This window comes from Ahaetulla prasina, chromosome 3 (assembly GCF_028640845.1).
Source record: "Ahaetulla prasina isolate Xishuangbanna chromosome 3, ASM2864084v1, whole genome shotgun sequence".
In the NCBI taxonomy this organism is placed as follows: Eukaryota; Metazoa; Chordata; class Lepidosauria; order Squamata; family Colubridae; genus Ahaetulla; species Ahaetulla prasina.
This window is the reverse complement of record NC_080541.1, coordinates 205,870,921-205,883,210: the sequence shown is the minus strand read 5'-3', so window position 1 is coordinate 205,883,210 and position 12,290 is coordinate 205,870,921. Positions and strand designations below refer to the sequence as shown.

At 39.8% G+C, this 12,290-nt stretch overlaps 1 protein-coding gene across 6 annotated transcripts in view; it reads left to right on the top strand.

Moving 5' to 3' along the window:
* Window positions 1–12,290, top strand: part of RIPOR3 (RIPOR family member 3) — a 145,450-nt gene that overhangs the window by 60,703 nt on the left and 72,457 nt on the right. For all 6 annotated transcript variants that reach the window (XR_009154135.1, XM_058175043.1, XM_058175044.1 and 3 more), the window contains 3 exons: window positions 5,538–5,684; window positions 9,488–9,566; window positions 12,084–12,107. Coding sequence is in view for 5 of the 6 variants with exons in the window: in XM_058175043.1 (XP_058031026.1) it covers window positions 5,538–5,684; window positions 9,488–9,566; window positions 12,084–12,107 (250 nt within the window). In the remaining variant the exon portion in view is untranslated. The remainder of the gene's footprint in view (window positions 1–5,537; window positions 5,685–9,487; window positions 9,567–12,083; window positions 12,108–12,290) is intronic.

The following is a 12,290-nucleotide window of genomic DNA, read 5'->3' as shown; positions in this document are numbered from 1 at the left end:
CTACAACACACATTTTAAAAAGGGATGGGGCTTTGATTGTGTGATCATGGCTGCCATTTTGACACCCCGCCTATGAATGTCTTCCTTCCTTCCTTCCTTCCTTCCTTCCTTCCTTCCTTCCTTCCTTCCTTCCCTCCCTCCCTCCCTCCATCCCTCTCTCCCATCTCAAAACAAAAAACAAATACAATATGAAAACATATACAAATATTAAAAAAACTTACAAACATATAAGATAAACAGCAACCAAGTTATAAAAGCAACTAGCAACTTTCAAAATAGCCAAAGCACAATTTCCGCTGCACACCAGTGTGGGACCTATTTCAAACACATCCATAATTATACATGGATTTCCACTTTCATTAAAAAACTTAGACAACATCAAAGACATTAGTTGCCTGCAAGACATTTAAGTGAAGTCTGGTTGATTTTACTCTGTAAGGGGAAAAAAAAAAAAACCCCAAGCAAGCAATTGAATAAACAGGCCAGAGGCTGACATACATAGTGGGAGTTCTGAGAACGAATGACGATGGGAAAGGAGTCAAACAGATGTTCCTCGACTCAATCACCTCCAACCGGGTAAGAATGCTTGTAGGGGGGAAAAAGTTTACTTTCCCCTGAAGGTTATTTAGTTACTTTCAGCTGTAAAGCATTAACAAAAACAACAATCAAGTCTTTATGCATTTTTTAGAGGGATGCACAGAAAATAAATATCCAAGTACTGTACCAGTTAACTAGGAAAGCAGTTTCATAAGCATTACAATTATGGGTTAATATTTCCAGAAAACAGACGCGATCATTATTTGCCATTTCAGCCTAGGTTTTGAGCATACACCTTAGATGAAATAATCTAAATAATACTTAGAGGTTGACCAAAAGGCAGCTCGTTGCTCGCATCTAGGTGAGAGGAAAGCAATTTTTATAGCCTTAAATTAAGCCACAATTTTTAAAGTCATCTTCATTGATTGGAGAGCCAATTTAGTGTAGCGATTAAAGCTGGAAAGCGGGAGATCATCAATTCAAGTCCTGCTTGAGCCACCTGGGTAACTTTGGGCCTGTCACACTCTCTTTCAGCCCTAGGAAGCAGGTAATAGCAAGCTACTTCTGAAATCTTGCTAAGAAAACTGAGGAACTTACCCAGGCAATTGCAAGGAGTCAACTGAGTTGAAGGCACACCCACCCACACTTGTAGAACAAGCCATAAAATTTGGATTCACATACAGTATTCCACTAAGTTGTTTGTTCAATCAAGCTTGATTAAATCAATGTGGGAACTTAGCCATTTTGTATATTTCAGTTCTTTGTTCTGCCCGCCCCCCCCCAAAAAAAATGCAAAAGGAAAGTTGCTTTTTTGGAAGTGACACTTATTTTGAATAAGCATGGCTAAGATTGGGCCACCAAAGTCTTCTTTTTTGTAACCTCATAGTGTTTTCCAGCTGTGTCTGTTCTAGCAGTTGTGCTTTGATTAACCAATAAGAATGTGATTATAGGAAGACAACCTATTGACCTCAGAGAGGAATGATAAACATTTGAACAAGCAAATATAGGGTTAAAAAGAAAGTTAGCCATAGTCACAAGTAACTGAGGGACAGCTTTTCTAAGAAAATCTTAGACTGTCAATAACTATTATTTTTATCCAGGTAGGTGAAGGATATTCAGCTGTGTATTTTTTCCCCTTTGTTTTATTCAGTAAGAACTGGGCTGTAGAGGAAGATAATTGAGATTTAAGCTAGTTTGTTACCTCAAGTTGAATTTTCACATGGTTTTTGAATCAGTACAGCTTGTTCTGTGCTCTGTTTTAAAGGGTAAAAAAGTAATTAATTTATCAGAGAGGGCAGGAACTTAAAGAGCCAAATACTCTGTGAGAGTTATAAATCAAAAGGAAGATGGCTAAGTATTTAAATAAATTTGAGCTGATACTGCCTTCCTTTAAAAAAAATAACTGAAAAAAGAGTGAAGGAGCTGCTCTTTTAAGCAAGAAGTTTATCTTTTAACAAAAAAAGTGATTTGCTACCTTGATTTAATGTATTTCCAACTAGATATGACTGCTTCTTTAGAAGTATTTATTGTGATTTATTTATTCGTTAGAATTATCACCCATCTTTAAAGCAAGAGCTTAGAGCAGCTTGGATAGGACTCCTTCTTCCATATTATTCCACAACAAAAAGCTTGTGTGGTAGATTGGGCCAAAGTTACTCAGTAAGCTATCTCTGGCTGAAGAAACCTAGATCTCCCCAGTGCCAGTCCAACTCCTTATAAACTACACCAGTGTTTCTCAACCTTGGCAGTTTGAAGCTGTGTGGACTTCAACTCCCAGAATTCCTCAGCCAACATAGAATTCTGGGAGTTGAACTCCACACATCTTCAAACTGCCAAGGTTGAGATCAGTAGTGAGTTTCATTTTTACTACCGGTTCTGTGGGCTCGGCTTCGTGGGTATGGCATGGCTTGGTAGGCATGGCTTGGTGGGCATGGCAGGGGAAGAATACTGTAAAATCTCCATTCTCACCTCACTCCAAGGGAAGGATACTGTAAAATCTCCATTCCCTCCCCTATCCAGGGGAAGGATATTGGAAAATCCCCATTTCCTCCTGATCAGCTGGGACTTGGGAGGCAGAGAATAGATGGGGGCAGGGCTAGTCAGAATTTTTACTACCAGTTCTCTGAACTCCTCAAACTTTCCACTATCGGTTCTCCAGAACTGATCAGAACCAGCTGAAACCCACCTCTGGTTGAGATACACTGTACTACACCACAGCTCTCAACTAAGTTAGAGCTTAATCTCAAAAAAGTAAACATAATAATTATTATAATATAATAATTTCTTATCTACTTATCAATGTTGGCCTTGTACCAACACCTGGTTGGCCACACCTGTTTTGCAAAGGTGCCCATAATATGATCTCAACATTCGAGATGTGACCAGTGGCCTGATCCCAGATTAAGGCAGGGCTTTGTTATGAAGCAAACTTAAAAAGTATAAGACAATCAAATACTTTTTGCTTTCAAAAAACAATTTTGAAGATTCCCTTCAAGAAACAATTCTGAATAGGGCCTCTGGTGGCTCAACAGACTAATGCAGTCTGTTATTAATTGCTGCTTGCAATTACTGCAAGTTCAAGTCCCACCAGGCCCAAGGTTGACTCAGCCTTCCATCCTTTATAAGGTAGGTAAAATGAGGACCCAGATTGTTGGGGGCAATAAAGTTGACTTTGTATATAATATACAAATGGATGAAGACTATTGCTTAACACAGTGTAAGCCGCCCTGAGTCTTTGGAGAAGGGCGGGATATAAATTCAAATTTAAAAATAAAAAAAGAATACTCCCTTCTAAGAGACTAAGAAATAGTAAAATAAATGGAGCAAAATAAATATACTGACAATAGTGTTCAATAAATAAAATTTAAACTATTATTAAGAAGGGTAAAAATATATACGGGGAGCCCTTGACTTGTAACCATTCATTTAGTGATCATTTGAAGTTACAACGGTACTGAAAAAATGACTTATGACTGTTTTTGCACTTATGACAGTTGCAATATCTCCCCCCCCACTCATCTGATCAAAATTTGAATGCTTGGTAACTGGCATGTATTTATGACAATGGCACTGTCTGCAGTCATATGGTCACCATTTGTAACTTTCCCAGCCAACTTCCTACAAGCAAAGTCAATGAGGGAAATCTAATTCATTTACCAACTGCATGATTCACTTAACACTTATGACAAAACCATAAAACGAGGCAAAACTCACTTAACAATGGTCTTGCTTAGAAACAGAAACTTTGAGCTCAATTACTGGTAATATTCTTGGAAATAAGCAATAAATACAGAGTAGTATTATGCTTATCACATTGCCTGTAGCAGCAGAAAAGAGATTGTATAGGAGAATATTCACAATCCACATATAACTGCTTTTATCTTTCCTAGTTCTCACCTGTTTATTGGAGCTGTCTGATTCAATAGGCTGATAGAAGTGAAATACTGTATTTAAGACTTTTAAAAATGGTGCCATTACGGAGAAATATTTTCATTTGCCAAGTAAAATGTTAGTTTAAAGTTTAAACATACATCTGTTCAGTATAACCTAAAAAAGAAACCCTGGTGGCTTTGCAATAAATTGGCTTTTTATTTCCACAGATACCAATTTATCACTGCAAGTTTGGGCAATGTGTTTTTTATTGTTCTCTGGTGGATAACATGTGTCTTGCCACTGCTTTCCTCCAGCATATTCTCTTAGTCCACGTCCAATTTTAGTTCACAGCTGTGTTATTTCTTGGCAATCTTTGGTCCAAGGTTTCATCAGGTGTGAACTTGCTTAACTGTTCAGAGATTAGACAAGGTCAGCTAGTTGTGAACCTGCTGTGATTTTAGATTGGCGAAAGGGCTCAGCAGTTGAAGATGCTGTTTGTCAGCTGGAAAACTGGCAGCTCAGGTTTGAGTTCCAAGCTCTGTGCAATGGAGTGAGCTCCTGTTATTTGCCCCAGTTCCTGACCACCTGGCTGTTTGAAAGCAGGCAAATGTGAGTAGATAAATAGGTACCACTTCAGTGGGAAAGTAACAGCATTCTGTGCACTTCGAGGTATAGTTATGCTGGCCACATGACCATTGTCTTGAGACAATGCTGGCTTCCTCAGCTAAAAACATTCTGCCCTAGAGTTAGATACAACTGGATAGGAAACCTTTACCTATTACTTAGACATAAATGCTAGTAGCTGTCCACTGACTTCTTATTTCTCAACATAGAATGAGTATGGGAAGTGTTTGGATGATATATCTGTCAGAGATGGGTTTCAGCAGGTTCTGACCAATTCTGGAGAACTGGTAGCGGAAATTCTGAGTAGTTCGGAGAACCGGTAGTAAAAATTCTGACTGGCCCCATCCCATTTATTCTCTGCCTCCCAAGTCCCAGCTGATCAGGAGGAAATGGGGATTTTGCAGTATCCTTCCCCTGGATAGGGGAGGGAATGGATATTTTACAGTATCCTTCCTCTGCCACGCCCACCAAGCCACACCCACCAAACCATGCCACACCCACAGAACCGGTAGTAAAAAATGTTGAAACCCCCCAGTGACGTCTATGAAGATTCTTAGTCATCCAGGTCATGGTTGTCCCAAAGGTACTTTTTCCAAAAGACAATTGGACTTTCTTTTTCTGTGAACATGTTTCACTTCTCATCCAAGAATCCTCTTCAGTTCTGTTTGGATGATAACAGTTAGGCCTCTGTCTGGAACACAGTACAAACCAATACGTACATGAGTAAGTTCTACTGATTGTGGGAAGGCTTGGCTTCCGGGTCTGTGGAGAAGTCAACAAAGTCAAAATGATGTCTGTGACCATGTCATCAAAGCGCCTCTCCTATTTTACATGCCTCACTTGTCCAAACATTAGACAGACATGGCTTTGCTCACAGTTATAACATTGTGTTTCTCATGAACATTTATTGATTGGGATTTGATTCATTTTACAACCACTTATAAAGGATACAAGCAAATGGGTGAGTTACCTTCAATGCGATCCTTTCACTGCTGTTTTTACAGAAAATCTCTCGGCAAAGGATCCACAAGATCCAAAATGTCAGTAAAGTCTGCCAAGATGTATTCCTCCCTCCAGAAAGGGGCCGTCGTCTGCGATCCCAAACCGCAACAAGTAAAGAAGATTTTTGAAGCTTTGAAGAAAGGGCTTAAGTAAGAACCGTTTCCAAAGCCAATCATATGCATTTGGGGGAATTTGCAATATTTTCTTATAGTTTAGTCTTATTTAATTTGACCAAAAGGGGCTGAGAATAATTAAATGAATTTCAATAATGGAGTCACTTCTATGATATGCAGTATAGTCAATGAAGTTGCTTCACACAACTTGATTCCCAGAAAATTAAAACATCCAAAAAGACTTTCACAAAAGGAGGATGCTTTAGTTCAGGGGTCCCCAACCCTGTTCAGAACTGGGCTGCAGAAGTGGCAGATGAGTGTGTACATGCAGCTCCATTTGTGCACACAGCGGGCAAGTGATCACGCACATGCAGCCCAGTGGTGAAATCTGAACCAGTTTACTACCGGTTTGCTGGCTGCGCATGCGCGCTGTGCGCCAAACGTGCTGCATGCACATTGCATACCACGCACCAACTGCGAGGTGCAAGCGCGCATGTGCGCAGTGCACACCAAAAGGAGGCATGGGGTAAGTAGAACAGCGTGGGGTGGGTGTGTCTGTGATCAGAACAGCTGTGATCATTGGAGTCTTTTAAAAAAAAACTTTTTAAAACTTTTTAAAAAAACGGTAGTAAAAAATGCCTAAAAAGTTTTTTAAAAAAGTTCCAACGATCAGTTGAGGGACTTGGCCTTGGCCAATTTTTTTTTTACTTTTTAAAGCATACCGGTTCTCGAGAACCGGTAGTAAAAGAAATGCTAGAAAAGTAAAAAAAAAACTTCCTAAGATCGGGCGTTGCTCACCTGATCGTCGGAACTTCTTCTTCTTCTTTTTTTTTTTTACATTTTTTACTACTGGTTCGCCGAACCGGTAGCCTTTTTTACTCTCAGTTTGGGCGAACTGGACTGAACCAAGAGCATATCAACCCTGATGTAGCTCCATTAGTGCAAGAGGCGGGCATATGTGCCTGCTGCTTGAACAAATGGAGCTGCATGCATGCACATACCCACTGGTTGCGCAGAACTATCCCTTCTTCTCCCCCCTGCCAGACAGGTTGGAGACTGCTGCTTTAGTTGTTCTATGCCAGGGATGTCAAACTTGATTTCATTGATGGCTGCATCAGGGTTTTATTTGACCTTGGATGGGGTGGGGGTGGGGTGAAGGAACCATGGCCAGGCTGGGCGTGGCCAGCTCAACATCACTCATATCAGGGGGGCCTGTGGTGGACTGAGCGCTTTGCCAGTGAAAACGGGCTCCTGTGCTCCGTTTTCGGCTGCGATGGTCTCCTGCAACACTCTTCCAGCAAAAATGGAGCTCTGTTTTCGCTGGCAGACGCACTGCAGGTTGATCCTTCACTGTTTCCAGGGTGCCCCCACGGGCCAGATCTTTGAGGTGCTGCCACAGAGAAGAGGGGATCAAGCTATTTTCCAAAGCCCCTGAAGGCCAAACAAGGAATCCAAAATAAATAATCACTGACCACGGAGAGATTCAACCTGGAAATAAGGAGGAACTTTCTGACAGTGAGAGCAATTAACCAATGGAATAGCTTGCCTTCAGAAGTTGTAGGAACTTCATCAATGGAAGCTTTCAAGAAGAGACTGGACTGCCATTTGTCAGAAATGGTGTAGGGTCTCCTTCTTGAGCGGGGGGTTGGTCTAGATGATCTATAAGGTCTCACCCAACTCTGTTAATCTGTTAATCTAAGAAAGCCTTGAGTTTGACACCCCTGTTCTATGTCAACAAAAAACAAGCTATGCACTGATTGTCCAATTTATTTGCCAATAATCAGATGTACTTTTGTGGCATCTGCTGTGTGTGGTAGTGTCATGCTGGAAGCTTTACCTCACAGCAGAATTACATTGCAGAGGTGTAAAGATGGTCTTGAGCAGTGATATCACTGAGGAACAAGGTTTACCATTTTTTATTAGGTCTTTATATGGACACCCTGATGAGATTGTCCAGACAATAGATCTTAGTTCCGGGTGTCTGTTTGTGCATCTAATAACAAATGCCAAATTTGACTCAGCGTACTCCTCCATGGATGCTAACATTAAATAATATAGTATAATTTGCTGTATTGCAGTGATAATTTATTTTGGATTCAGACTTGTAGCTTCCCATTTATAATTTTTCTGATTTTTGGGGGATTGGGTAGGGGGAAGGAATTACCCTGGTCCCATGGAAACTGGAGACTCTGATCTTAATGTGAGGGAAGGCTGAGTTTTGCTTGCTATCTTATGCTTCTACCAGAGCATTGAAGACACTTGGTTGCAGGGCCTCCATTTTGTAGGCACTTCTGTATTTCAGTTCTGTCTCCGGAGACTGGAAGGAAAATTAACCAATGCTTATTAACCTTTTCTGCTTTGGGTCACATGCTACACCATGGGTAAGCTAAGTAAATTAAAAGCAAACCATGGTTACTAATCATAATCAAGTAATACTTTACAAATAAATCTGCCATAATCATAATTCAATCTATAAGATCAGTAATGGGTAGCTGTTGTGGAGAAGTCCTATTTCATATAGATTATCGTTGATTGATTAGGTGCCATCAGGTTGTTGTCAACTTTTAATGACCACATAGATTTTCTCCATGACGATATGTCCCTAACCTGAACTTTTGGGCCTTCCAAAAGTCATGTAACTGAGTACCGTATGTCCATCTTGCTGCTTTTCATCCTTTTTTTTTTTGCCTTCCACCTTTCTCCAGATAAGGGACTTTTCCAAAGAGCTGAGTCTTCACATAATGTGTCTGACATAGGATAATTTGAGTCCGGTCAATTGTGCCTCAAGAGAGAATTCTGGTTGATTTATTCAATAATCCATTGGTTTTAATTTCTTGGCTGTCTTCCGTATTCTCAGGAATCTTCTCTAAACCAAAATTCAAAAATGTCAATACTCCTTTTTAAAAAAAGGCATGGAATAGCTTTTTTAAAGAAAGGAATTTTAACAAACATCTGTCAGTATCTTTATAACAAGCCATACTTGGAACACTGTACTGACTGTAATTCTGCATAGAAAACAAGTACATGTCTTCTTTTCCTACTGTATATCAAATAGATGTTAAGCTATCTTTCAGACCTAAATAAATCAGGAATGGAATGTTAAAACATTTGGGAAAAGTCATTCTTTGGATGCAGGTAGCTACTTCATTTATATTAGCTGGCACATTTATGGCAAGGAAATTTTTCAACTCAATAAAATTTAAGACTGCATTTGGACATCTATGTGCAGAAATATTTAAATTAGACTTAGAGATTACTGTACAGTCTTGGCAAAAGATCAAATGGCTGAATTTTAGAGGAACAATGGGCCTCAGGTGGATGGGTGGGACTGCAGTGGTTAGGGGGGGAAAATCCCTCAAATAAGTTGGAAGAAGCATATACTGCTTAGTATAAACACAATGAGCTGCTCAGATTTTGCATCTTGTATAATGCTGACTGTATCCTTTTTAAATACATGAGGAGAAAATTAAGTTATTTGTGTCTGGTCTAAATTAACCCGCAAACTTATAGGAATGTAAGCCAATGGCCTTGTGGACTGCTGAAGTTTGTGTCTGCAACTATTGTACTGATGTACATATGTCTCTATATATGTACTTCTGGTGATGGTTAGTACGCGTCTGGATCAACACAGAGTTAAGGGACCAAAATAAACAGGATAAGGCTCTACTGCAAAGCAGTAAATAAACAGATTGTTATCTCTTGCACACATCTGAAAAATAAACTACTCTCAAGCTGAGATCCCATTGTGTTTAATGGAAGTCTGGTGAGAGACTAGAAAATGTATTTTTCCCCCTGACCTCTGAAAATAGGTCTGGTCTATATCTAACTTTTCCCTTTAGTGAATATCTGGAAATGCATCAAACAGAGCTGGATTATCTATCAGAGTGCCACCGAGACAGAAGAAGAAATTCCAGATTGGTAAGAAGCTTCTTTTTCTTGAATTTAATATTACGATGAAACTGAATGGGGTCACCCATAGGTTGAGGAGTCTTGGTTGGGCTTAATCATGGCTTATTATCTAAACCAGTCATCTGGACTTTCACATTATGCTAAATCACTAGGTGGGCATAATCAAGAAATTATCATTTAAAAAGTTTATCGAGTTTGCCAGAAAAGTTTGTTATGGTGAAATTATTAGGGCATCTGTATTCCCTTTTCATTAAATGCACTTTATGCAGTTTTGGCCTTTTGGCCTTCAGTTTGCATAGTTGCACTACTGATTTCCCAATGGGCTGTTTTGAACAGTAGAGAATGGCCTGAGTAGAATGTCCATTGCCCCCCACTTCTCACTGCATTTAGTGTTACTATAATTTCTCTTTTGTCCAATGCAATCAATGTTTGATGGGGTTATTCCTTCCCATGTCCACCTCTGGAAAAAATATACTTTCCAAAAAATATTTTTATAACAAAGAGATACTTAGACCTCTAGTTTCTCCTGTGTGCAAGCTTTCTTGTATGAAACCCTGAGACACAGTAATTGTAATCTGGTGTGAAATGCACATATTTGGCACAGAAGGGTCCTCAGTTCATGCATTCAGATAGAGGAAATAAATGAGATTCTTAGTCTTTTTGCACAGAAAGTCTGCTTCGGCTTATCCAAAGCTTTCTTCATTTCAGTAGAACAATTTAAAGTTGGAAGAGAGTTATTTTATTGTTGCTGTTACGATATTGAGAGAAGAAAATCCTTCCCAACGTTTTGCAAATCACCTTAAAACTCACGGCAGATTTCAAATGCTCCCCCCCCCGCCCTCCCCCCCCCCCGTTCATTCCTGTTGCAGTTTACCTTCTGAATAGCAAAGAGCAATGGATTTTAATTCTTTTAACTAGGTTTTTTACATCAGATCCTCATTAGGTTTGAGAGTTGCTGGGTAATATGTACAAAATGTAAACTGTCAAAAGTGGATCATTGGCTAGCAAAATGTGAATAACATAGCAAGAGCACCTAGGCTTATATACTGCTTCACAGTGCTTTACAGCCTTCCCTAAGCAGTTTATAGAGTCAGCATATTACTCCCAACAATCTGGGCCCTCATTTTACCGACCTAGGAAGGATGGAAGACTGAGCCAACCTTGAGTCAATGGGAATCGAACTGCCAAACTGCTGGCAGTCATCAGTCGTCAGAATTAGCCTGCAGTACTGCGTTCTAATCACTGCACCACCACAGCTCTTGAATACATCCACTTTGTTACTCTCTGATTATGGAGCAAACTTGGATCAATGAAGTGAACTGTTTAGTCTTAAAGGACAAGGCAAAATGCATTGCTATGCAGCTAAGTCACATGTACAAATAACTTACAACGCATTCTTTATAAATGTGTTCTCTGCTCCTTGCAAAGGAATTGAGCTCAGGCAGATCGGTTGTGACCAATTGGCACTCTCTTGGTTGAACCTTATGGAACCTGATCTTGCACAGATGACTCATCCAGCAGTGAATAGCGATTGTTCTCATGAAACAAACAGTATCACCACTTATAAAAGTACAAAGACTGTGAAACAATTGAGATGCAAATAACTGTAATTTGCCAGTACACTGAGTATCTCTTTCTGGCTTTTTAAAAATTCTTGCTTATCACCCTGTCCCTAGCCTTAGACTTGGTATCTGAAGTAGATAATACAGGTAGCCCTCAACTTATGGCCACAATTAAGCTCAAAATTCCTGTTGTAAGTGAAACATTGTTAAGTGAATTTTGCCCCAATTTACAACTGTTCTTGCTACAGTTCTTAAGTGAATCCCTGAAGTTGTTAAATTAGTAACACAGTTGTTAAGTGAATCTGGCTTTCCCTTTGACTTAGCTTGTCAGAAGGGGATCACATGACCCCAGGACACTGCAACCATCATAAATATAAACCAGTTGCCAAGCATCCAAATTTTGATCATGTGATTATGGAGATGCTGCAGGGGTGGGATTCTGCCGGTTCAGACCGGTTTGGGCATACCAGTAGTTCTGATGATCAGCTGTGAGCAAACAAGTTCGCTCCGATGATCAGCTGGGCCCGCCCGCCCCTGTGCTATACCTACCTTTATTTCCTGTGTTTGAAGCCCAGCTGATTGGCATGGCAGCACAGATAGCCACGCCTCAGCTGTTTTATCACCGAAGCTGCAGTAGAAGGTGCTGTTTTCAAATGTACTGCGTGTGCGCAGATCACCTGTTTGGCACGTGTGCGAGCTCATGAAAAATGGTCATGAGTCACTTTTTTCAGTGCTGTTGTAACTTTGAGCTGTCACTAAATGACCAATTGTAAGTTGAGGACTACCTGTATTGAATGTAAAGCAATGTAAAGCAATGGAATATAACCAACCAATATTATTTGAGTCATTAGTATTTATTTTTAAATTAAGAACAGCAATGTGTGATTCTCTCTGTCATAGAAAGAGCTTGAGTAGTTGGCCTGCATTTGATCCGTGCATTAAATTGCTGCATTTTTTTTTCCAGGGTTTCTACTATGATTTGGACAAGGTAAGAAATTGTCCTGGCAATGGCTGCAATGTAACTCTATCATACTCCCTCTTAACTCTTTTTTATTACCTCTTTTTCTTGACTATTTTTCTTCTTGTAAGATGGTTGGTCTCTGGAGATATACTATGTTTTCTTTTCAGGAATCACACCCTATGTATCTGGAATATATTATTCAGGTTTCCA